The sequence below is a fragment of the Zosterops lateralis genome (assembly GCF_965231275.1).
Source record: "Zosterops lateralis genome assembly, chromosome: Z".
Classification (NCBI taxonomy): Eukaryota; Metazoa; Chordata; class Aves; order Passeriformes; family Zosteropidae; genus Zosterops; species Zosterops lateralis.
The window spans coordinates 4,891,333-4,917,076 of record NC_139800.1 but is presented as its reverse complement, the minus strand read 5'-3'; the positions used below and the strand labels follow the sequence as shown (position 1 = coordinate 4,917,076).

General features: G+C 37.0%; 1 protein-coding gene across 6 annotated transcripts in view; it reads right to left on the bottom strand.

Annotated features, from left to right (window-relative positions):
• Positions 1-1,786: 1,786 nt before the first annotated feature.
• FCHO2 (FCH and mu domain containing endocytic adaptor 2) overlaps positions 1,787-25,744 on the bottom strand; it is an 83,745-nt gene continuing 59,787 nt past the window's right edge. For 3 of the 6 annotated variants that reach the window (XM_083883723.1, XM_083883724.1, XM_083883725.1), the window contains 9 exons: positions 22,781-22,887; positions 19,783-19,912; positions 14,338-14,449; positions 13,600-13,755; positions 12,558-12,690; positions 9,605-9,804; positions 7,439-7,503; positions 4,854-5,018; positions 1,787-4,625 (listed from right to left, as the gene is read on the bottom strand). In XM_083883723.1, the coding sequence (XP_083739849.1) occupies positions 4,603-4,625; positions 4,854-5,018; positions 7,439-7,503; positions 9,605-9,804; positions 12,558-12,690; positions 13,600-13,755; positions 14,338-14,449; positions 19,783-19,912; positions 22,781-22,887 (1,091 nt within the window). In that variant the 3' untranslated portion in view covers positions 1,787-4,602. The remainder of the gene's footprint in view (positions 4,626-4,853; positions 5,019-7,438; positions 7,504-9,604; positions 9,805-12,557; positions 12,691-13,599; positions 13,756-14,337; positions 14,450-19,782; positions 19,913-22,780; positions 22,888-25,744) is intronic. The other 3 variants (XM_083883728.1, XM_083883727.1, XM_083883726.1) reach the window with 1 other exon arrangement.

Here is a 25,744-nt window from a genome sequence, read left to right as displayed (position 1 = left end):
CCATGGTCCTGTAAGGTGCCAGGGAGGGAGAGTTCAACACAGGTGGAAAGTAAACAACAGTTTCTGAGCTTTCTCTGTTGGGTTTTGGTTTTCTTCCAAGCCAAGTAGCATTAGTGCATCTTATCTGGATGTAATGTCATCAGTACTAACACTGGGGCAGCCTTAACATTTCTGTATTACTGATAACTATTCATGTAACCTACCAGTAACGAGAGAGGGAAACAGAAGGGAAGGATGTGGTATTGTATAAGGAGCTTATCAAATAGCAAAGCAGAAGGGGACATCTGGAGGGGAGAATCAGTAATTATTATAAAAATGGGCTGCTTCCTTAACCAGGATGGAGAAAGATTTGAGTCACTGCTGAACATATTACCACTGGTAACTTTCTAGAGCAGAAAACATGACTTAAGAACTGAGAACTCCTAAAAGACAGGTTGGGACAAGATAAAAGGAAAAGTTAAATAATCAGAGTAGTGAAATTGGCATGATTTATGGCTTATGATTATAAACTCTTAAAAAAAAAAACCATCCTGAGTAATAATAACTAAGTTACAGAACAAGATCTTTAAAAATAAAAACAACTGATTCCAAAGGAAGTGAAAAAAGGCAGAAAATGCAGAATTAGAGTATTGAATGTTCAATAAGTAATCCAGAAGAAGCCTCTCATGTTTTAAGATTATTTTATTATTTTTAAGACTGTATGCATTATATTGGTTATTGAATGAATTAAGGGAGAATCTAAAAATCAACATGTCAGTAAACGTGGAGGTCAAAGTGAGCTGAGGAGAAATACTTACTGGTGGAATAATATATAGAATTAAAGATAAAAATTATGTTTTCAGTTGAGAGACTTTGTAATCAGTCCAATCAAGGGCACCTCAACAGTAGATATGCTATCTGATGCTTTAGTACTTAGAACTGTTTTTAGCTTATGCTATGCGTGGAAGAATTCCTGACTTTTATCCTTGCATGCTCTCAAGTATTATTTCCCTTTCATAACAAGTGAAATGGAAACTAATTATCTAATAATTGCAAAACTAAAGATAGGCATCTTAACCTCTGTGTATCTTAAGCTTTGCAAATATACAAGACTTGAAATGCAATCCTTTTTCCCATGATGCAAGGCTTTGCCTTTTACTTAGATAGCAAAACTCACCACATGTAACTCGCATGCTGTTCCAGTTCATAATCAAATGCCTTAGCTCCTTCAAATACCCAACATAAATGTTATTTGGCAGTAGTAGAGATAGGTTTCCCTGAAAAGCTACCTGATCATGTACTTAGATAATCACAAACCTGCCTGGACAGTGGTGATCCAGTTTGCAGCAGCTGTGAGCAGTCTGTGGGTATGAGTCAAGTGTTAACAGACCTGCCAGAGCAGCCTCGGTCACATCTGTTACACTCCAAGTTCAGTGAATACTAGAAAAAGTTAACAGCACCTTTTTACATCCCTAACCAATAAAGAGGTGCTGGGGGAGCAGAAAGCAAATGACACATTAGCTCTCTGAGGCTCCAGCCTGTTTTGGGCAGTGTTGAGGACCAGAGTACTGTGCTAGATGGACCATTCAGTCTGACCACTCAGCACTTGTGTCCTTCATTCCTGCCTGCCAGCAGAAGATAAGGATTAAGCCCTTGAACTGTTGCTTTCCTGCATGACAAGAGTGGTACCTCAATTGCACTGGTACCCAACCAGCTGAGAAAGTGAATTTAGTAAGTCATTATTTACTAAGCCTCTACAGGCCTTGGCGTTAGTAGGAAACAAACAGATTCAAAAACATTTTTTCAGTTTCAACTGTTCTGTGCTCAAAGCTTAGAAGGACTAAACCATGAACCAAGAAGGACTAAACCAGACTGCTGAAGAAGCACTAAATTGTCTACTTTCTTTCACTGGTGTAACATAAGAAATCAGAAAGAATTACTTCAATCTTGTCACTAATTCTTCTCCTGCATACACAACAAGATTGTGGCTTATTAATGAAGAGATAATGTACAGCATTTGACAGCACTATTTACAGCTCATGTCCACAAGTCAGGATTTTTCTCATAAACATATCCACAGTTTTGCCTAATGTAATTTATTAATGAAGTGAATCAATTTAGTAACGGCATAGGGCACTATAGATATTCCAGTTTAGTAAAGATGAAATGTTTTGGAGAAGTCACCTTTCCATTCACCTTCTCTGTGATGATTTTAAATATACAAAAGAGTTCATAATGACCTCTACCCTTTATCACTTAAAAATCAACCTCTTCAAATGTTCAATACAGGCATGGTTTTGCTCTATTACCTTATTGCTTAGAAGATCTGTGGAACTAAACTGCAAAAGTACAGGCAATATAAATCAGTATTTAAATTATATATTACATGTTTATTATGGGTGCAAATTTTTAAAATTTACATTTTATGAAAATTCAGAGTATTTACAATTTTTGAAAGATAAAATTGTATGCTCTAATTTACAGTCTAACGTAGTAACAATTCATAAAAATTCAGATCCTTTAGAGTTGTGTTTACAAATTAATTTTCTTAGGAGGCAGCTAAAAGGGATATTGCTGTATACACAAGCAAGAACCAGCTTGCTACGTACTTTCTTTTTATTTAAAATCAGATAGCTACACATACTTTTTACATTGTTTTTGAGTTTCTTTACAAAATGTCTATATAAACTTGTATGGCTTCAAAATTGTAACCTGCACCCAATGCAAATGTATGAAAAACATCTGAATGAAGGCTAGTTTAAAAGTGCTGAAACATCAACTACTTCATTTAACTTAGAAATTAATGTAATACTTGATCGAAAATAGCAATAGGTTTGGGTTTCCATTAATAAAATATTGTTGTGTCAATCAGTTTGATTGTAAAGCAGGTTACAATTAAAATTCCAATCAAAAGACTACCATTTTATGAGTTGTAAATTTATCATCAATAAGATTAGCAAAATATAGGGGCCAAATATACTCTTCCAATCAAATCTACAGTACACTATGTTCTTAGTACTAACAATGAAACTCTCACTGGCAAAAGTGTCTAGTGTACATGACAATTTATGCAGCTTCTACAAAGGCATAATTTATTCTAAAGCTTCAGCTGTCCAATTCATTACTGGCTTTGCATGAATTAACTCAAGCACATTTTACTGTTTCAAAAGAGAATTTGAAATAGATGCTGGTATGCTAAATGTTCATTTGAAATTGCCACATGCAGGTTATTGAATTATTTTGCCCCAATGCTTATGATTTCAACATTACAAAAAACCAACTCGGTAATACAAATACATAGAAAATTTTCTAAATTAGTTACTAGCTTTAAAAAATTGTTACTGAAGTGTCACATCCCCATGCTTATGCTGTAGCAAGCAGATTAGATTACAATACAAATATTAACATTGGTAGTTATAAAAAAAATGAACACATGACAGGATTTGTCATCCTGCAGCCATAAAATATCCTGAAGTACTATGTGTACATTCACATCACACATCCCCAAAAGCACTCAAAGTCTGAAGACTTATAGTCAAAGCAAAAAGTAATGCTGTTTGCTTTTAGAAGTTTGTTTTTCCTATCTTCACTGATTTTTCAGATTCTCCTCTTTGGTGACATTAAAATTACTTAAAGTTACCAAGTCCTGCATGATGCAGCTCCCTTTATTAAAGCCACATTTAATTGTAATTATTCCTTGAGGAACTAATTCGGTGTTTTAATTTTCTTTAAAAACAAACTACAGTTTTTGCAAACCTGTCTTCTAAAGAAATTGCAGTAAAAGAATTTTTATAAAGTTGTGTATATAATACAAACATCATGCTTTCTGGATGAAGAGCCAAACTTTGAAAAAGGAAGTGAGGCACGTGAGTATCAAATTGGATAGGCACAGGCTTTTTTGAAAGGCACAAATGTTATGTAATTAATATAAAAATAAATTAAATCTACTGCATTAACTCAAACAATCACAAGGCCCAAAATTTTTTACTAACTGCAGAAGTAAATCTCTGCTGTGTTTTGCAATTTTTAAGACATTGCACTTAGTTAAAAAAAAATCCCAATATAAACCAACTTACATTTTAAGAATGATCCATGGGCATCAAGTTAGTTTTATACATCTCTAACTCAGCTGGTCTTGTGGTATGAATGGAAAGAAGAACTACATGAGACTTAGCTTCTGCTATCTTTATAAACTGTCAATTAAAGACTGGCAATTAAAGAATCTGAAAAATGAGTATTACTTATGAAAAGCTCAAATATTTCTTACTAGCTCTCCTACCTTTTAGGTTTAATGTTTACAGTACAACATAAAATTTCATACTTCCATTACAACTGTGGATTCCTATTTTGACTTCATCTATATAAAGTTACTAATTTTTCAACAAATTTTCCCTAGTATTGTAGTTGATCATTTACAGACAGTGTTGAAGTTAACTTCAGTGCTATTGTAAAGTAATAAAAAGTTTTCAAAATGACTCTTAAAAGTGCATTTACTTTCTGTAGTTTAGCCTCAAAGTAGGTCAATATTTTGGAAAAATTAATGCATGTTAAAATAGTGTTTGAAAAGTAGAGAGGGCAGAGTGTGTTTCTTGCACTCCTGATCCGAAGACTTCCACAGGTACATCAACAGTCTGCCATATACCGTCCTGAAAAACAAAGTTACGTTTTTTGCAGTCAGTAGATACACCAGATTTTGTCCATATTTTCCTCAGAGCAGTCTGAATAACTATGGAAAAACCAAACTGACTTATCAGAAAGGTTTCAACAAGGAGTAGCTATTTATACATTGCTCATTTAACAGTTTCATATTTTAGAATTCATTACTAGAGAATATATAGGATTAATTTGAATATATAAGTGTGTCAATGTCTTACCAGTGGCAAATCTCTTCTTAAGAAGGGAAAGCCGATAGCCAGTGCCTACAAGTTCCACATCTGCTCCTGAAAGGGTGCTTCCTTCACTGATGAATTGCACTGCAAGTGTTGCTGGTTTACTGGGTCCTCCTGAAAGCTCAAATTTGGCCCTGAGGGATCCAGAACCTATAAAAACAACAAAACTGAGAAGCTGATTGTTTTGCAATAACAAAATGATCTCCAGATTTTTAGTAGTAAGAAGTGAAACTAATATGGTGACTGAGATCTATTCCCAGTGGCAGCCCTACATACACTTTCCAAAGAGGGAAGAGTATAAGTCTGTTTTTTCCAATAGCCTGTTTAAGACAATTTAATGAATGATTTAAAGAGAAACCATGTAAATTTCTGCAGGACTACCCAAAATGTGGGTGTCAGCCTGGTACCCACACTTACTGATTGTCTGATTGGTCCCTTTAATAATTTATGCTTGTTGGTCTCCAAGTACTTACTACCATCTATCTTGTGGTAGATGGTACCTGATTTATAGATAGGAGATAATATCTACTTTTCACTAGCAGATCTGAAATTACATCAGAACATTTAAGAGTTGTCACGATCCATCTGGGTGAACAAAAACATTGGAAGAAATGCAGTTCTACAGTAATGTACCCAGAGGAAAGAAATTACTATGTTTCCATTAAGGACAAGGTTTGATTAAATACTTCTCAAGAATTTCAGTTGATTTTTTTTCAGAGAAAGTGTTGAAGTGCCATCACTTTTGAAGTTATTATAAAGCAATAATAGTTCAAAATTACTTTAAGTACATTTCTGTAGGCAGTGAAATGCATTTTATTAAAATCCCTCATTGTTACTAATTTCTAGTTTTAAAACAGGCCTTTTCTTGTCCTTGCAAAGTGTGCTGGGAAAATGAGATTTAAATTAAAATTAATGGAATAATTTTACTTTAAAACAACTTGCTATTCCTATCAATAACTACTAAATGACAAGGAAAGTTAGTAACTGAAATGCTACTGAGGTAAAAGCAGGAACTCAAAAAAATTGACACGGTAGCTTGTTCTTGATAACTTTAGCTTAAGATCAATTTAATTTCTTCAGTAGGTCTGCCTTATTTCTGTAAACTGGAAATTCTTTCTACTCTAGGTATGGAAACTCATATATTCAAGTGCTTTGAAAGTTTGTTCTGTGTTTTATCTCTCTCCAACTGACAGGTCACATAATGTGTTGGACCATAAAAAAAAACCCCAAAATTTTATCATGCTGTCCACCAGGAAAAAAGACTTGAAGACACTTGTCCTGACCTTGACAGTGTTTGTGCAACTTCTCCCTTTGCTCCTCTAAGTGCAAGATCAGCACAGTATTATCTCCTTCTGGACTGAGAGTACTGTGTGTTTATACTCAAACAAAAGGGGAGGAAAAGATGGTGGGGAGAGAAGGAATACAGCAGAAGCAGTGGGATATATGCGAGTCTGCTGTCAACACACAAGATGCAAACTGGATCACTAGCAGCCAATTCTGTGCTGCTCTGCAGGTGTACAGTTCCTCTTCACCTGGCTGCATTTGTGTTTCAGTATGATTTTTCCTTTGAAAAGAAGCCACGGAGTTTGGAAAAAGGAAAAAAAAAAAATAGACTCAATGTAGTGGAAGACAAATAGCAAAGAACTGTGAGGTTAGTGAAGGACAAAGTATGCCAGACTAATCACCTGTGTTCAATAAAATTCTCTCTGATTTTGTTTGAATGATAACCACAACTTTGCAGCCTTTGCAGGAAGAGAAGTTGTCTTCTCTTTTCATGCTTGTGGTTTCTATATAAAATCAGTCATACTTACAAGCAAATCTGTGATTTCACAATCCCCTTCAATAAATTCTTAACAGGACTAAAGGCCTTTCCTTTACATTAGCAATTAATTTCTGCACAGAGGCTTTGAGGATGAGATACTTTGGCTGCTGTACTACTTCAGAAAAATATTGCATCTTCAGAGACTGTAGGAGTTGTGACATCAACTACAGCTCAGAGGAAGGCACTGAGCAGAGGACAACTATTGGTATCTTACACAATATTGTATAAATTACCATTCCAACCAGATGTGCATAGATTTTTTTTTCCTGGAGTCATTATGGTCAAAACCAAAACTCAAAATGTTGGTCAAGAATAATATATCTAAGTTCAGGACTCTTTTTTTACCCCTAGTTCTTCCACATACCTCCTTCTAATGTATTTAAATTATCTATGTGTGGAAAGACACAGATATTAAACCTGTTTTCATCTGAGTTAGTGCTCACTTCCAAATAGCATGAATGAAATAATTTCCTGTCTCATCTAAACTCTATTTTAGAACTACTAACTGTTTTCAGGGTACTTAACTATTTTCCCTTGTATAGCTAATAATTAATTTTATATTTTGACATCTCACTCAAAACGGAATCTCTCAGGAGGCAACTGATTGAGAAGAAGGTGAACTAGTAAACAGGACACAGCATGAGAAAATGTGTAAAAAGGAATCAGAGGGGATAGAGGCTAAAATGATTACTTGTTTACTGTTAAAAAAATTCTTTACAAGAAAGCAAAACAAAAGAGTTCAACTTGCCTCCATTCTCAGACTTCTCTGAAATGCTAGATATCTTCCAACATGCTTTCATCTGGTCTGCATTCCTGTAAGAGAATGGTAGGTTAGTTACAAGCACTGGGTTTAGAACTTTTATTTCTCTTGACTTACACTGGTATATTACAGACATCTCCAAATAGAAGCCAACAAAATACTTGCATGTTTTAAGCTAAGTCTGTGGAAAACTACAGGGGGGAGAGAGGAAAAGAAAAAGGTGTGTCTGCATCACTCCAGAGCAGTGAGCTCAGAAGAACACACTTCCTTACACATTTTATACAATAATTTTTCACACATTTAACACTATCCTGTGTCCCCACCTATGGCTCCAAAATTCAAACCCCTCTGCAGTTTTACAGGGTGAGTTATTCTGGAAGCAGCCTGGAGGCTGTGCCTTGATGCTTTGTGATGATGATTGTTCTCTCACAAGTGACAGTCCTGAGAGCATGAATTTCATTCCACTTCCATTCTAGTAAAACTACTTGGCATCAGTGACACTCTGTTCAAGCTAACTTCAGGCACTATGAAGGGGCAGAAAAGTGTACCACGAGTGTCTAAGCTGACAAGGCATTTTAGCTCCTGGAGGACTTTCTAGCAGTTGTATCAAAGGAAAGTCAACAACTTAAAGCTGTGAGCAGCATGAAGTGCTGATAGGTTTGAAATTGCTCTTGGCATTGATGTAGTAGGACTGAAATGCTCACATAAGTAGCACATATGGTAGTATTTACTCACAGGAAATCACACTATAAAGCACTTTTTTCCCCTAAAAAAAGACCAAAACCCCACCAGCCAATCCACTAGATGGAACAGGTAGTACATCACAAATACTATACCTGCCTGGGACATAACTGACTTTTTTTTTTTCCTCAGCTTGCCAGGCTCAAAATTCTGGGTCTTGGAAGATGCCTAGGTGAATTTCCTAATGCAATTCTCCCTAAGCCTTCCCAGCTAACACAGAGTGTTTTGGGTGGGTGTTCCTGCTTTCACTCCAGCTTCATTACAGAGGGTTTGTGGAAGAAGCCTGGGCAGGGAGACTGGCTTCAGCCCAGAGTGGTTGTGTTGTTCAGATAGGATACTTGTTCAGATGTTCTTGTTCAGAATAAGCTCAAGATTTGGTTAAAAGCACTGTTTTCTTGAAATACCAAGTTAAGAAGGACTCAGTCCTGTGAGGATTTTTTTTTCCACTTAAAATTATACTATATTACTACATTGTCCAATAAACACCTGTAACTGTATTGCCTCTAGAAACATCAGAATCTACCCAATAAATGCATCATTTATTTTTCTTTTAAACCTTGCTTTGTTAGGTAAACTGATCTACAAGAAACAAGGTTAACAAAGCCTAACTTCCTTCAACTTTGTGTTCTTTGTCCTCTTCACATTAAAAAGACCATTTTGGGAATAAACAGTCCAGAATTTATGTTACAGCTGGGCAAGTATGTACATATTGCACAAGCACAGTAATCGAATTCTGCTCATCTTTTGCTCCAGGGCTATACTACTACTCTGTCTTACTCTGTCTAGTCCTACTACCTTCTGCGTGTTTCCACAAACTTGTAACATAATTTTCTGCTATCTATGTCACAGTTTGAAGTGCTGCTGTAAATGCAGGCTCAGAAGATGATGGCAGGTAGCTGTTAGTCTAATATAATCCACATGATGCTTGAATTGATAGAACAATGCTACCTGGCTTATGGAGAGCGCCTCAGTTACCCAGTTGCAGAGTTTGTTTAAAAACTACTTCCATTAGAAGCTAATTTTAAAGTTAGAACAATCAGGAAATCTTTTTAAAAACTACCTTTCTGCTACTTTTTCTATACAATGTCTTTATACGAATACATTATTACACACAGAGAAAATGTTTTTTAACCATTTCAAATTACTGTATTAAAATTGTCTATTCTATTGGACAAAAAAGCGCCAACACTGGAAAATTCATAAAGGTTTGTATTATTACACACTTGGGAGGGGTACTTACTGACTGTTTCAGTTTATGTGAATTGCCTGCACATGATCTCTTTTAGACCACAAAATATTTAGACATCTGATACTACACATTTTGCTATTTTTTCCTGTGAAATTTTTCAGGCTATGACACTAAAGAATACCCTGCAATGAATCTGAAAAAATACTGAAAAGAATGAAAATTACCATTTTGCAGGTGGAAGTGACTGCATGTTTATTACTCCTCCATCTACTGGTACCACAACCTGGACATTAGACAGCATACTAGGCACATTCATAGACTCTGGATTGTATTTATAATCCACTCTCACATCAGTAGTGCTAGCGTCACATTTCCAGTAAGTTGCAAGATTCAAGGGAGTAGACTGTATGCCATTTGAAGATACCTGTAAAAGAATAAACCATTGAAAACAACTTCATTAAAATATCCACCTTTTGGGCTGTATTAGGGGACAATGGTAATTAATATAAGTCTCAGTGCTGACAAAATACCAAGAGAACAATTGACCCTTGAGTTCTTAATCACAGAATTTTGAAGACTGCTGCTGAAATGAATTCTTGCTATTTTAATTTCAAATTAAAATACTTGAAGAAAAGATTTAAACTCCCTCTGGCCTATGAGGCTTCCTCCTGCTCTTTTATAACTTTTTGTAAGCTTTGTTTTTGTTATGTTCTGCCTTATGCAAGATGCATTCTTGCAGCAAAATGGCTTCATCCTTAGCAGCTGTGTGCTGTGCCAGTTCAGCTGCCCAACCAGCCAGCACCAGAGGACAACACCTGTCATGGGACAGGCAGCCAGTAGAATAGTTCTGACCTCTTCAAAGCATTATTTTCCTGCTGCAGGCAGGTTGGATGTTTCCTCTGTAGCTGAGCTCATTCTACTGTGCTGATGCATCTGAACCACCTTCTCAATCTATTTGAGGAACCTCCTGAGTCCTGGTGCACAATCTTGCCTTTTGTTGTCAGGCCAAAACCTTTTTTATCTGTCTGGGTTTCCACGTGCCAATGCCTCATTTTTACAAGAAAAATACACAGTACTCATTTCAGCAAACCAAATAGTGTTTTCCTTTCATCTTTCTCAAGAATTCTCTGTCCCTAACATGCTTTTTGCAGGTTCAATATGCCAGGATTTTAAACTATCCTAGGCAGATGTGGTAACTACAGGTATGAACACCTAGACTGACCAGTAATTTTCACAGTTTTTTTTGTTGTACAGCTGTCTCAGATGTTCAGACATTTCAAGGCAGGCCTAGAAAATCCCTATTCTCCCTTTGAGGTGAGTATGCCTTGAATATCCATTAAGACTTTTTATTAACAACCAGAAAATCATCTCACTGATGCACAGAATGGCTGAGGCTGACAGAGACCTCCTGGAGGCTGTCTGGTCCAAACCTCCAGCTCCCACAGGGCCACCTCCAGCAGGATGCTTAAGCTCCAGACAACTTTTGAACATTTCCCAGAATGGAGACTCCACTACCCCTCTAGGCAACCTGTGTCCGGTGTCAGCCACTGTCACAGGAAAAAAAGTGGTTCTGGCTGTTCGGAAGGAATGTCCTGTGATTCAGCACGTGTCCATTGCCTCTGATTCTGTTACTGGCCACCAGTGAAAACAGCTTGGCTCTGTCCTCTCTGTGCCCTTTCTCAGGTATTTATACATATTGATGAGATTTCCCTGAACTTACCCTTTTCCAGGCTTAGGAATCCCAACTCTCTCAGGCTTTCATGGGACAGATACTCCAGTCCCACCATCATCTTTGTGGCCCTTTGCTGAACTCTATCCAGTCTCACTCACAATGAGCAACCCAGAACTGAACACAGCACCCCAGGTGTGGTGTCACCACACCTGGTTGAGGGGAAGGATCCCCTCCCTTCACTTACTAGCAATACTTTGCCTAATGAAGCTTAGAAGACCACCTGTTGCCTCTGCAGCATGAGCAGTGAGTTGTTTGGCTCATGTTCAACATGGTAACCCACAGCACCCTCAGGTAGGTCATTTCTGCCAAGATAATTTCCAGCTGGTGACTCCCCAAGTGCATTTCATGTTGAACTTCATGAGGTTCCTTTCAGCCCATTTCTGCAGGGCAGAATGACCCTCTGATTTATCCAGAGGGCCATCCCTATTTGGTATCATCAGCAAACTTGCCAAGGGTACACTCTGTCCCATCATTCAGATCGCTAATGAAGCTATTAAACCATAAAATCAGTGTTCCCTGGGGGTCAGTTCACCTCAGTGTCTGCCCATCTCAGCCTGTTCCTCACCAGCCTCTCTATAAAGATTCAGGTATGTGGTGTTGAAAGGTGCCCTGAAGTCTGAGCAGACAATACCTACTGCTCTGCCCTCATCCATGACTGGGGCAGTCATGTCAGCACAGAAGTTTGTCAGCTCGGTCAAGCATGACTTATGCTCAGTAAATCCATTCTGACTACTCCTGTTCTACTACATTGTGAGAAATCAGAATGCCATACATTCTCAGATAGAATCACAGAGTGTTTGGGTTGGGAGGGACCTTAAAGCTCCAACCCATCCTCATCGTGGGCACAGACCAACTTTCACCAGACCAGGTTGCTCATAGCCCTACCCAGCCTGGCCTTGAACACTGCCAGGGAAGTGGGGCATGCACAGCTCCTCTGGGAAACTTGTGTGAGTGACTCACCACCCTCTGAGTAAAGAATCTTTTCTTAATATCTAATCTAAACCTACTCTCTTTCACCTGAAAGCCAGAACAATGCACTAAAATTAATCAGTGCCAATATCCAAAACTCAGGCAATTGCAAAATCAAACACACTATGACTACAAACTACAAGAAGGCACCAACAAATCTCTTAAAGGAGAATTTGACTTTGCAGACAAATATTAAAAAAAAAAAAGTGTTTGAAGCTTTTTTGCAGGATTGGGCTGAAGCACTAGCAAGCTGAAACAAGCCCTGTATCTTAGGGAATGACATGAAGCATAGCAGGAATGTGCTAAGCCTGGGCAGAGTCTACATATTATAAGCAGAGACATACCCAGAACTGGTCTAGATGAGGGATGACAGCTCACCTCCAAGCTGGCAGACAAAGAATAATTCTTTTAATTTTGGGGTATATATCATATCTGCTGGAATTCCTAAAAAATTACAAAAGGATAAAAGTGTTTACCTGATACTTTAGGACATCCACATTGTAATAGGATGCAGATGGATTCTGCTCGGATAATTTCTTGAGGTAGACAGTTATAGCTTGCATGTTCATCCAAAAGTCCTTAGTACTGGAGTCACTTTGTGACTGATCACTACAAAGAAAGATCATTAATTAGAAGTGAAATATTATACCATTCATTCAAGAATACTAGACATTTGCAAAATATGCTTTTTCAGTATAATTCACTTTGTCAGATACAGCTCTGCTAACATTTCAGTTATAAACTGTCACATCAAACAGTGATTAAACTTAATTTTGTATGAATTATCTATTGCATTAAGTATGAACTAGCAAATGAAATTAAATACAAAAGAATACACACATATGGTTTGATTTATTATTTCAGTAATTAAAAAAATACAGCATTTAAAAACATTTAGCTTAGTGCTCAAATAATTTCTCCAATAAATGAAACAGAAACTGCTCAGCTGAAATGGATTTCTGCTAAAAAATACCAGCTTTTCTATCTTTTAAAAAACAGCATCTCCAAGTGCAATTTCAACAATTATCCTACTTAATCAGCAACATTTTTTTTTTCCTACAAATTATTCTAAGTATGATGTTACACATCTGGGAGGTTGTTATATAAAGAATCTGATTAGTGCAATGATTGGATTTTAAAATACAGTAGTACATGGCAAAGGAGAGTACATGAATCTCCTACTACTTGTTTTCCATTTAAGCCTATTGTTTTATCATTTAGTTTTACCATTACTACTACTGTGTAAAGAAATTATTTATAAAATGCATATTGAAACACAGACACATTTACAAATTATTTTTCATGGCTTTTGTTATACTCAATACAAGTTTTAAGTTCAGTAATCATTGAGATTTTTAATAGTAGCAGTGGAGAGAACTAAGATGAACAAGATTAATTCAGAAAATTAAATTATATGTAATTAAATCAACCAGACTGCAAAGAATTCTGATTTACATAGACAACAACTCATATTTTATAAATTATGCAGCTTACAACTTTGTTAAAAAAATACAAAACCTGTATACAAGTTGTGCATTTGGAAGGATCTGCTCTAGTTTGCTTGTGTTTTTCACCCTGAAGCAGAGCACAGCAGGAGATGGGTTGCTGGTGAAGACTTTAATAATCCCACTTGGGAATGATATTGTCATATCACCAGTAATCTTCACAATACATCTAGAAGAGAATAAAAAAATCAGCTTCATTGCAATCCATTAACTTTCTAGTTCTAATACTAATTTTAAGGCAACTGCAATTTTACAATCATACGAATGACTGAATTAAAAAACAGTCTTTAATGAGGGTAATGTGACTATTGACTGTCACATTCAGCTCGGAAATAAGATGAAATAAGAAAAAAAACACTTTAACTGCTTAAGCATACAGTAGTCTTGGATATTTTTTGAAAATATGGCATGGCTCTGCCTAGGCAAGGCCTAAGTAGCACAGCAATGGATGTGACAGGGAATGAAGTGCTTTTGGCTGCACAAAATCACATGTAACACCTACCTGACAATGATAAAAATCCTTGTCACTCTCAGTGCTCTCACTGAACACATTTCTGTAAAGCAGGTGTATGTGAACTCCTGGCATTACAGAACAATAATCCACTGTTGTCATTTATACACGGGGAGAAAAATCCCTTTGAATTCCCATTCCAATGCAAACTCATTTTCCCTCCCCCAGTATGAAAAGTAGACCCAGTGTCTTTTCTTACTGCAACTCAATACATTCAACCCAATTCATTAGTTAACTAACTTTGTGGGATCTGCTCCTTTAAAGTAGGCGTTAACAGATTCAGTAAGAGCTACTGCAACAGGCAAGGTGTCCTGGTTTCCAAGGCTGACGGGGCTGGGACCACGTGAAACACCTAGAATACATACAGTGTATAGGTTTAATTTTCAAATAGCTTAATAGATTTCAGACTGGTTGGCTAAATCTGTAATTTTCACAAGAATTTACACCAATGTCACAGTAACATCTGAGGTATTATAAAGTGTGTACAAATACATAAACATTGTACAGTCATACCACCAAAATGCTGCTCAGCAGCCCAAGAATGCAGGTCTTGACTATTGGCCTGGTATTATGTAAACAGACACAAGGAAATACACGAGACAGAGGAACGCCGCACTAAAATGGCTACTGGTGGGGTTGAAGTCAACAGACCCAAATTGACTGGAATGCCTTTAAAAAAAATCCCTACTGTATGCTTTTTGTATGGAAAAATGCATGATAAAATGGTCACAGAAATACAAATAATTCACTTACAGTAAAAATGAACTTAAACACAAATTCATCAATATTACCCCCATATAAGTGAACTGTTGAACATTTTTTTTACTTTTTCAGCCAACAAACATTGCAATTCCCAAGCAGAAACTGTTGGAGAAGTCTTCACTTGTTGCTTGTGCCAACACAACACAGTTCCAATGCAGAGCTATAAAAATCAACCAAGACCTTATGCTAAGGCTTTTTGAAATGTGGATATACAGTTGATGAAACAGGTTGTCATGGGATTTCATTTTTCATGAATTTTCTACACGTGTATGGAATATAAAGGAAAATACTGGAAGTTTCTTCTTTTTTCTTAATGCAGCAGTGTAGTAGAGAGCATCTTACTATGTTTTTTGTACCATGAAGAAATAGTCTGTATTGCACAGTATTACCTATCACAAAGGAGGTACAGCCTTTATCTTTTCATAAGCAAATTGACAAATTTTTGTTTCATACCATGAAGCAGGGACAAAATGCTTTTGTATAATATTGCCCATGGCAATTAAACCTATTTACTCTAAGTGGCTGTCATTTCTGAGCTCTTTCAGAAGTAAAAAGGAATTTCAGGCCTTGCTCTTCACAGAGCACCTAATATCTCATATTAGACCTTAAATTAAGAGGTAAGTGAATGAAGTAGTGACAGAAAGATAGCAAAAGACAGGAGCTGGTCTAATTCTGCTACCTTGTACCTCTCTCTCCATTACAATTTCTCACATAAGGTAGTAAAATGTTCAGAATTCTTCTCAGTACCATGAAAATATTTGTGCAATGCTTAGGCTTCCTTAGATCCAAGAGATCCAGTCAAAAGTGTTGAAAACCAAAAATTCTCAAATTAACTAATTATTATGATTCTGGCTAAAAAGCACTGATTTATTCACCTTTTTTCAGTATGAACAGCAGGTTGTTTTTCTTTATTTTTCAGACAATACATGGATCATGTTTCCAAAGTTTTTTCTCTCCCTGAAAACTACCAACAAAACCTGTGATCCCCAATAGTCTCAGGAATCCAGAAATCATTATTTCAAGAGGCAAATGAGCAATAAAAAATGAGTTATCATTTACTAGAAATTCTGCTTGGTGAATTACTGAACTCCAGAATTATTCTTCACTAAAGCCAAAGTCTACACTCTGAACGTGGCACTACAGTCGCTGAGCTGTTTTAATGTCTTTTTACGACAATTTACTAAGGAACAATAAACAACTGTAGAGCAGACAGGATTACCTTGTATATAGATGTATCAATTATTTTAAAATCTTTTACTTAATGGCCTTATGTACATTTTTATAGCATTATTTCAAAAATTATGTAGAGCATTGCAAACATATTCATTATATTCCTGTTGGCAAGATACAAATACTGTTTGCTTGACTGAAAAGTGAAATTTATTAGAAATAATAACATTCTTTTAACTTTTTTTTAGGGCACACCAAAGCAAATACATATGTATACATATTTCTCTGAGACCTATTCTCTGAAATGAGATCACTTCTCTCTTCTTTGCTCTGCTCCTGCTATTCATCACCCTTTGACTCAAAAAGTTTTGCATTCTCCTAGAAAATAAATACACTAAAAATTAAACAAATTACTATACATTCAACAAGGCCAAGTGCCAGATCCTGCCTCTGTGTTATAACAACCCCAGGCAGGGCCACAGGCTGGGGCAGAGGGGCTGGAAAGCTGCCCACAGGAAAAGGCCCTGGGGGTGCTGGTGACAGTGACTGAACAGGAGCCAGCAGTGCCCAGGTGGCCAAGAAGGCCAATGGCATCCTGGGCTGTAGCAGCAATGGTGTGGGCAGCAGGAGCAGGGCAGGGATTGTCCCCTGTGCTGGGCACTGTTGAGGCTGCACCTCAAATCCTGTGCTCTTTTTTGGGCCCCTCAATTCAAGGAAGACATCCAGAGAAGGGCAATGGCTCAAGGGAAGGGTCTGCATAATAAGTCATTTGAGAAACAGCTGAAGGAGTTCAGGATATTTTGCCTGGAGAAAAGGAGTGATAAGAAGAGCCTTATCATTCTCTACAACTGCCTGAAAGGAGGGTGTAGCAAGATGAGAGACAGTCTTTTCCCAGGCAATCAGCAACAGGAAAAGAAGAAATGGCCTCAAGCTGTGCCAGGGGAGATCCAAGCTGGACAACAGCAAGAATTTCTTCACACAGAATGGGCTGCCCAGGGAGGTGGGCGAGTGACCATCCCTGGAAGTGTTCAAGAAATGACTGGAGTGCTCAGTGCTATGGTTTAGTTAACGAGGTGGTGATTGTTCAAAGGCTGGACTTGATCTTGGCAGTCTTTCCTCAGCCTTCATGATTCTGTCATTCTATCATATGAAACAAACACAACTGCTTGTCTTGACGCCTGAAAGTCAGTTTTGTTGCCTTGCTGCTGAGAGTACAATTCAATGCAGCAACATTCAGCTTCAGGGTTTTCTGTATCTGCTGTGAGGTTTCAGATGGAAGGGAAGTAACAGCTGCATGAAGGGTACCCTCACTTCATTTCAGGCTGCATCCCAGGTCAAGGCTCCAGCTCTACCACCTCTGGCAGTGCTGGCAAACCTGGCTTCAGTGCCCTGCCATCAGCCTCAGCCTGATCACTGCTACCAGCCCCTGAGCTGTGCTGACACAAGAGCTGGTGACATAACTGTGCAAATGGTTGCATTGACACCTTCAAGGTGCAGACCAAAACTACAGAACAAAAGACTGCATCACTGGTCATAAAAAAGGGCAGATGAATAAAGCTGATCAAATGGTTTTAGTTCAGTTTAGGAACAAACATCCACAGAGTTTTAATACTGGCTAAACACCTGTCATGAAAATAAAATTTATTTAAAAAAGTACTATCGTTATTATGTCTGTCTTCTAAGATTTGTATTACATGTAAATATAGAAACATTATTACCTACTTGTTTTGGGAAAATAAGGATTGTCAAAGTAAAAATATATTCACTTTACTTGAAAGAAAGTAGTAATGACAAACTGAAGGAGCAAGGCCAAGTTTCAGCTTGTTTATGGAGCAGGGAAGTGGATAGACAGGAGATAACATTATATAAAAGTGGTTACATCAAGTTCTGGTGATTTCAGCAACACACAACTTGTTATGTAGTTGAGATGTCAAGCAACTTGTATGTGTCAGATACCAGAAATATCTGGAGAAACTTGTCTCAAAAGAAATACAATTTTATTAGATGTAGTATATTAGGATGATTAGTTAAGACATAAATGTGCTTTGAGTACAATACCTGGTGGTGTCTCACAAAGCTTTTCAATTGTAGGAAGATTTGGAATCAAAAGATCATCGTCTATTACATTTAAATGAAACAAAACATTGCAAAGAAAAAATATTTCAAGCAAAAATAGATGTTAAAAATCATTATTCAAAAATATTTTGCAAATTAAATAAAGGCTAAAGCAAAAAAGAACCACTCAATTATGCATGCCTTAAGGTTAACTTGGAAAAAAATAATCAGAGTCAATTCTCCATTACTCAGAACAAATGGGGTAAGGGGAACAGTGGATTGTGCAAAAGCCAAAAGAATACAGAATGTATTGCAAACTATATCCTCATGCCCCAAAGTACTTCAGCTTTTTGCGCCACCCTTCCCGTTTTCCCAGGACTATTTAATTCATACAGTCAGTACAGACGGAACTGGTCTTATTTATTTTTCCTAGGCCAGAATAATAACCATGTCAAACCTCAGTGTCAGCACACACCTCGTTACCTCCTGCCTCACCTCACAATTTCACTCTGCCACTGTTTCCAACAACACACACTCACATCTCCCCAGATCTGGGGATATTGATGCTTTTGCTACCAATGTTTGTTTCCTCAGCACCAGAGCTGAGCCCTGAGGATGTGAGCCTGGATAGACTCTGGCAACCAAAATATCAATTTTGTTTCTGCAATGATTCTCAGTATTTGTGAAACTGGTGGACACTGAACTGTAAGAGCTAAGGTTGGGCAGAACTCAGTAGCTTTGCTTCTGCACAGGGTGGAAACAACTCCACTGCAGAACTCCCACTAGGTGCTGCACAGTTCCTCTTCTGAGCTGCTGAGCCTGACTGGGGAATCCTTGGCATCAATAGCATTTGCAGATAATGAAATGATAACTCGACAACTTGATTTAACTTGTGACTAAAGGTGTAACCGTGTTCAGGAATTAAGCAGTTCAATACTGCTATACAGTACAATACAATAAACAAGTTAAAATGTCTTAAGCCCTGCCCCTCTCCCAAACTAACAAAAAACCCCAACTAAACTAAATAAACCATAATGTCTCCTTTTGATTTATGATAATCAAATATCAAAACTGAAGGGCCTTCCTTTAAAAACAAGAGAAAATCTTCTGAAATCAGTGGCAAAACATGAAGACTAATTTCCTTTTAATCTTAATCTTTCTTGTTTAATTATTTGTTTTGCTTTTACTGCTTAGCTTATATTCTTAACTAACTTGAAGAAAAAGATCCATTAGGTTGTTTTTTTTTTTTTTTTTTTTTGGAAACTGCAATTATGGAACAACAAACAAAATTAAAAGAACATAAAAGATCTCAGTTTTGTGAACATTAGTACTAATTCAAATTTTTCAGTATCCCTAAGTATTTCTGCACCTTTACAACAATATCTTCTGAACAAATATATGACAGCATGTTGTACTTGACGGATATACAAGCATACCAAATAAGAATTCATGGAAGGTCAATTGTGAATAATATTTCCCTAAAGAACATGCCATAAGTGGATCTATGGGGTAATATAATTTAATCTATTTCCCTGTGTCTCAGTGTCATTTAGAAGCAGACATTGCAAAGGATGCTTGAAGTACCTGGACTCACATATGAAACAAATAACTCCAACAAGTGGTTCTCACAAACAGGTGCAACCTAGTGGCTGAGTTGTCAAATTTCTCAAGTAGGGTAAAATGGTTAATTAAACTTACCAACTGTAGGTGTGTTTGCTGCACTGAGGGAAGCAGAAGAGGATATAGAAGAAATGCTCTCTGCACGTGCCAAAGGAGCTGCTGGAGGTGGACTTGAGTTAGAGGTCAATGGAGGGCTGAATGGCCTAGGCTGTACAAGAGAGATCACAAGAATATAACACAAAGTGGTTTTAAACAGATGAAAAAAATTGTAAATAAAAAAGTTCTTATTTCATGCCCAAATCAATTTCATAATGTTTCTCAACATAGTTTCTTTAATGTTTGATCTATTAATGTTTTTAATGTAAAACAAAGAATCTGCATTTCCCATTGGAGTAAATTCCATTATTTCATAGATTATAGTTTTTTTGACAGAGTAGTCAAATTTAATATGTTTGATTATGCAACAGCCTTTCAATAATAATTATGGAACACAGTATCAGAAACTAAGACCACAGCCCTATGTATATGTGGCAAATATAAATTTAGAGAGCTAAAGCAGAGCTACTGATAAACTGGAAGTGAGAGCAGGAGAGGGGAACTAAAATAGTTGTGACTGGAGTACAGGAGCAAGAGAGGAACAGGCTGTAGGACCAAGGCTTTTTCAGAGAACAGAAGCCTAAGAAGGGAATTATTAGCAGTCTCCTAATAGGTAAAAAGGGGTACTCAAAGAAGTCAGAGTCAGGCTTTTCTAAGAGATGCGAGAGCTACAGCAAAGAAATGTCAGCTGGAATTTGGGAAAAAGTCCTTTTTGCAACCTTGTGGTAAAATCCTGAGACAGGCTGCCACATTGGGAGATTGTAAAATTTCCCACTCTGAAGATTTTCAAAACTCAGCATGTGCCTGAGCAACCTGATACAATTCAGAAGTCAGACCTTTTTCAAGTAGGTTGGCCTAGAGAACTTAAAAGTTACTTCCACTCTAAATCTCTGGATGTTTTTAGGATACACTTAACTGTTAAGGTATTTAACCAATGCTCATGCTGGGACTAACCTATCTGAAAGGAACTGAAACCCCCAAAGCATCATTTTGGCAGGGTAACTGTAGAATCCCAGAAGATAAGGGGCTAATGTGTATGTCTGAAACACTGATAGCTGCACAGCTGTGGGACCAACCAAGGATTGCTGGTGATAACAAACAAGGCCAGCTGGTAATAACCACGGATTGTTGTTAATAACCAAGGACTGTTGGTACTAACAGCTGAGGTCTGCTGATGATAACCAAGGACTGTTGGTAATGAACTGAAAAAGAACAAGATGTGGCTGGAGAAGAGGCTATGCAGTGATAGGCAGCACTTTTCCATGACAAACATCCTGTTCTGGCTCCTGCAGATAAGCATAAGTACATGTACAGCTCAAGTACAGGAATGAGGCAGAGAAGTGGGCATGGACTGTAGGGGGTATAAGAGCACCCAGGACCCCCAAAGCCCTCTGACTGAATTCCAGAAAGGTCTGAAGGAATGAACTGTGCATGTTAACTAATTTGCATAGAAAACAAGAAACTTAGCTCCAGGGTAGGGAAAACCTTTCTATTAAAAGGTACTCCCAATAAGCCTAGGTGATACCTCCAGAACACTCCATCAGCTGAACAGACACTGGAACCAGGATTGGTGATCTCTTTTTCTCCCTTTCTCCCACTCTCATCCTGTTTATTTCATATGTTCCTTTCTCCTCCTTTTTTATTCTACCTCTGTATCCAGAACCCACTGTTATGTGCATATATAGTAGGTCAGGGACTAACATACAATTTCCATGCCAAGTGCATGATTTAATAATAAAGCTTTGTGAGTTTCGTAGAGCCTCTGACTTCAGTCATTTCTTTCAACCACCAGCATTTGTGAATCTTGGGTGTTTCCTTCCGCCTAAGGATGGGATGTCAGAGAAACTTTTCTTCCCCATTCTATTGCACTTGTTGACTTTGACAGAGACAATGAGAATTGTAAAAGGAGTTAACATACAATGAAGACAACTGACAACCTTCTCCTTGTATCCAGATAATAGTAAATTTCAAAAGCAACAGTATAAAACAAAGGTAGCTTTGTTCAGGATCATACTTTACAGCAGAACAGTACCAGATAAATTCTTCTATTTAATTATGATGACATGAAGAACAGATTCTTTGAGCTAAGAGCAATTACTAAAATTCTGTATTGGAAAGAGAAAAGAATTTCAAAACGAACTCTCTTGTGATCCTACAGAAAAGGAAAACAGTTTGAAAATATTTTGTTAGCTTTGTCAAAGCACAAGATGAGAATTTTATTTGTACCAAGAATATGGTGAAAATATCTTGCTACTTTAAAAGACTCTAAGAGGATTTTACCACAGAAACATTTTTCCGAGTCAGGAAGTCAAGTGAAACCTGTAGAATACTAATATTTACAGAGGAAATTAGGCATGGCCTAGTGTGATAGGCTGCTTGGTGATTTGCATTCTTTACCACATTCCTCACTGGCAGGTGAACTCGCATTGCAGGCACTTGCAGACAGTGCACAACCTCCCACTATCCTCAAGGGCAACTGCTGTGATCTACCTCCTCCCTTCTCCACAAACAGCAAGTGCAAGAACTTACAACAGGACTACTTCTGTCAACATACAGCTGAAAAAAAACCCCGCTCATTTCCCAAAGCTTTGGTGATATCCCTGAATCAAGGGAGGTTTGTATTTAGTATTTTGCATTTTGAAAACGTCAATCTTATGCATGCACCATCTTTCATTATCAAATTACTGATTGCTTAATTAAAAACACTCACCTGATGCAAAAAAAAAAAAAAAAAAAAAAAAAAAAAAAAAAAAAAAAAAAAAAAAAAAAAGGCTTGGAACTTTGTACTTATGTTAGTAATTATTTATTGTAATAAGATATTTATCATAAACTATTACCATGCCTATTTTGCAAAGTTGAAAACCTGCTTATGTGATTCCTTGAACATTGGCTAGAAGGTAAGTCCACTGTAACAGTGTAAATAAATGGTGTATCTAAAATAAAGTCAAAATGGCAAATAATAATAATAATCAATACATACTATTTCATTAATCCCACTTAGTTTCCCAGTAGAAGACAGCTTTGGTCTTGATGCAGGTCTTGGTGGGGGTACAATGGTGCCCACAGAAAGAGGAGTGGTGGGCCTTGCTGAAAGAAAGCAAAGTTAAGAAAATATTAGAAAGATCACACTGAACATAAATAATGATTTACTTGAGTAGAGTATCTGGAAGTGATGTTGCTACTAGAGGTTCCTATTGTACAAGTGCCATTAAAAGTTACCACGAATAGTAAGTGCCTTTAAAACAGTGTCATGTGATACCCTGAAAAGTGCATCTAAAAACAGCATCATGGGCTTTCTCATTGCTCTCAAGTGATTTTATATCAACCACTCTTGGAAACTTGTATGTAAAAATTGTTTTAGCAAATGCAATTACTTAATCTTTGAGATCTCATTGCTGTCTGACATCCCACAAAAACACATTCCCATTTCTAGAAAAGTAATACTGCATAGTTAAGAGAAAGCAATGCCTTTAAATGAATAATTTGAAATTTCTTCTTGTTTCAAGCTGAGTATTTACTTCACTGCCCCAACTGGTATTAACAAGCAGTTTAGTACATTCTAAGTAAGAAGATGAGTTAATTTTAACATCAGTTGAGTAATAATAACAAAAAGAAAAATGAATCCAAAGCTTGCTTTTTGGAGTCAGTTATTAGCAAAAGAGCAGTACAGAATGCATGCTTGGCATACCCTTATTTGTATGAGCACAAGAAGACACTAAACTATAGTCCAGTAGTGCTGAAGATGATGCAGAAGATATTTCAGCAGCAGTGCCAGTTTCTTCAATGAATAATTGTTCATGGCATATAAAGTTATTGAAAAGGTCACTTTGATCCTCAGAAGCACAGCTGTTGGAAGAATTCCCAAGCAAAGCAGAAGAGGCAAGGCAGGCATTTTCAGTTTTAAAATGCAATCTTTGGGGCTCCTTCTTGTCTGTGCTCGTGTGTCTAATTGTAAGAAGTTCATCAGCAAAGGAAATCCACTGACTTTGAGACCGTGAAAAACAGGATAAAGTACTGGTACTCCCTGATGGCGCTGCTGCAACACCAGATTTGCACAAAGTGCTAATGGTAAAGCCTGGTGAGGATGGGCTTGTAGACCCAGAATCTGTCTGGTGTCCAAGCAAAGACTGAGATATTCTACACCCAGACAAATCAGTGGTAGATGAAGAGGAGCTCCTATTGTGCTCTGTTAGGGTAGCTGAAGGAAAAGGGAAGAATTGAAACTAGGACCGACAACGAAAAGATAAAAATTTCAATATTCAAAAAAATACTCAATATCCATGGCACAAGGATTACTAGCCAGCAAGAAAAATAACTGCTCTACTAAGATAACCCCCCCAACTGAAAAACAGAAGAAAGAAAAAAGCCAGTCACATATCATATGTACTTCATTCATACTGCCAACCATGTTGCTTTCCATTGTTCAGTACATAAAAATATATTGTGCGTCTCTCCACTTAAGGCTCTATTTCTCACAACTTTCCTCATTCCTCTGACTTCCTACCTGCTGTGATTTAATTTTTTCTCATCTTTGTCTTTCCCTTCTTGCATCCTACTCCAGTTCTGGTTCCTCTCCACAGCATTCTGCTTTTAATTTCCTCCAAAGTTATTGACTCAAACCTATCCTGTTCCTTCTGAAGACTTTGATCCTCTTAGTCCTAACATTTGTAATAGGAAGGTCCCACAGATTTGGCTTTCAGGTGAATGAATGGAGACAATGGAGTCACAAGATTCACTCTGATAGTTATTTTGTCTGTAAAATTTGTGTCTAGTGAGTAACAATATGGATGAGGCATCATCCACCTCAGGTTTTTTTTCCTCTCTTATCCTATAGTCTTCTGACTGCTGAAAAAAGAAGTTTTTCACAAGTATTCCCTGCACTTGCTGTTGCCTGTTGCTCTAGATGACAATAAAAGCAGAAAATGCAAGGTTAGTCAATTCTCAACATCTTGGACATAGGCAGAGCTAGGAGCAACAGCAGTGACAACCAAAATCAAAAACTGAGAGAAACACATTTAAAAGTTCAGATCAAAAGTACAATTGTCCTCTCCCCAGTGGTCCTTTTGTCATAAACAAATACATTTTCTAAGTCCACCTAAACATTAAGAATTTTAACACAGCTTTCCCTTTCTAGCAGATATTTTAACTATCATTCAAAGGCTTTAAAAATACTACTATAAATCCTATTTTAAAACAATGTGGAGATGTTAAGAACTATTTTTAAATACATATAGATGAAAATAAGGATGAAAACTAATAGAAACATTTTAAAGTATCAAGAGCTAGCTAAAAAATGTCTGTTGTGTTTATTCAAGATAACAAAGTTATCTTAGGCTTCTAATAAAGTGGGATTATTCATGGATGACCAAAGATTATTTCTGGGCTGCATAAACCACTGTCTGCTCAAATACCAAGGTAGTTTAAGTGTTCAATGATTAACACAGTAATAAAACAATAGTTAAACAAATGTTTAAACTGTAAGGGACATACACTGTATTCCACATTACTAATGCAATTTAGGTTTTGGATTGAGATTTTCAAAAACTTTAAGCGCCAGCTTAATACTGACCTTCAAGTTGAAGATAAAACATTGATTTTGAGGAAAATACAATCAGACAAGTATTTAAAAAATCTTTTAGAACTAACTTGCAAGTTAGTGAGCATTAGAACTCAATTTAAACATGACCTACATTAATCAAACTTTTTTTTGCCCCAAATACATTAGAAATTTGTTATACTTTGGAACACTTACTTTCTATTTAATTCTATAGATTATTTCATAAATGTAAATATCTTAGTTAACTCCCAGAACAACAATCCTTGAAATAATTATTTATCAGATAAACTTTCCCAAGGCACAGATGTATCTAAACTTGATTTATGCCCATAAGACCCTCTATTGCACCAATTTCTATGAACTGCAGGGCTCTGTGTATAACCCTCA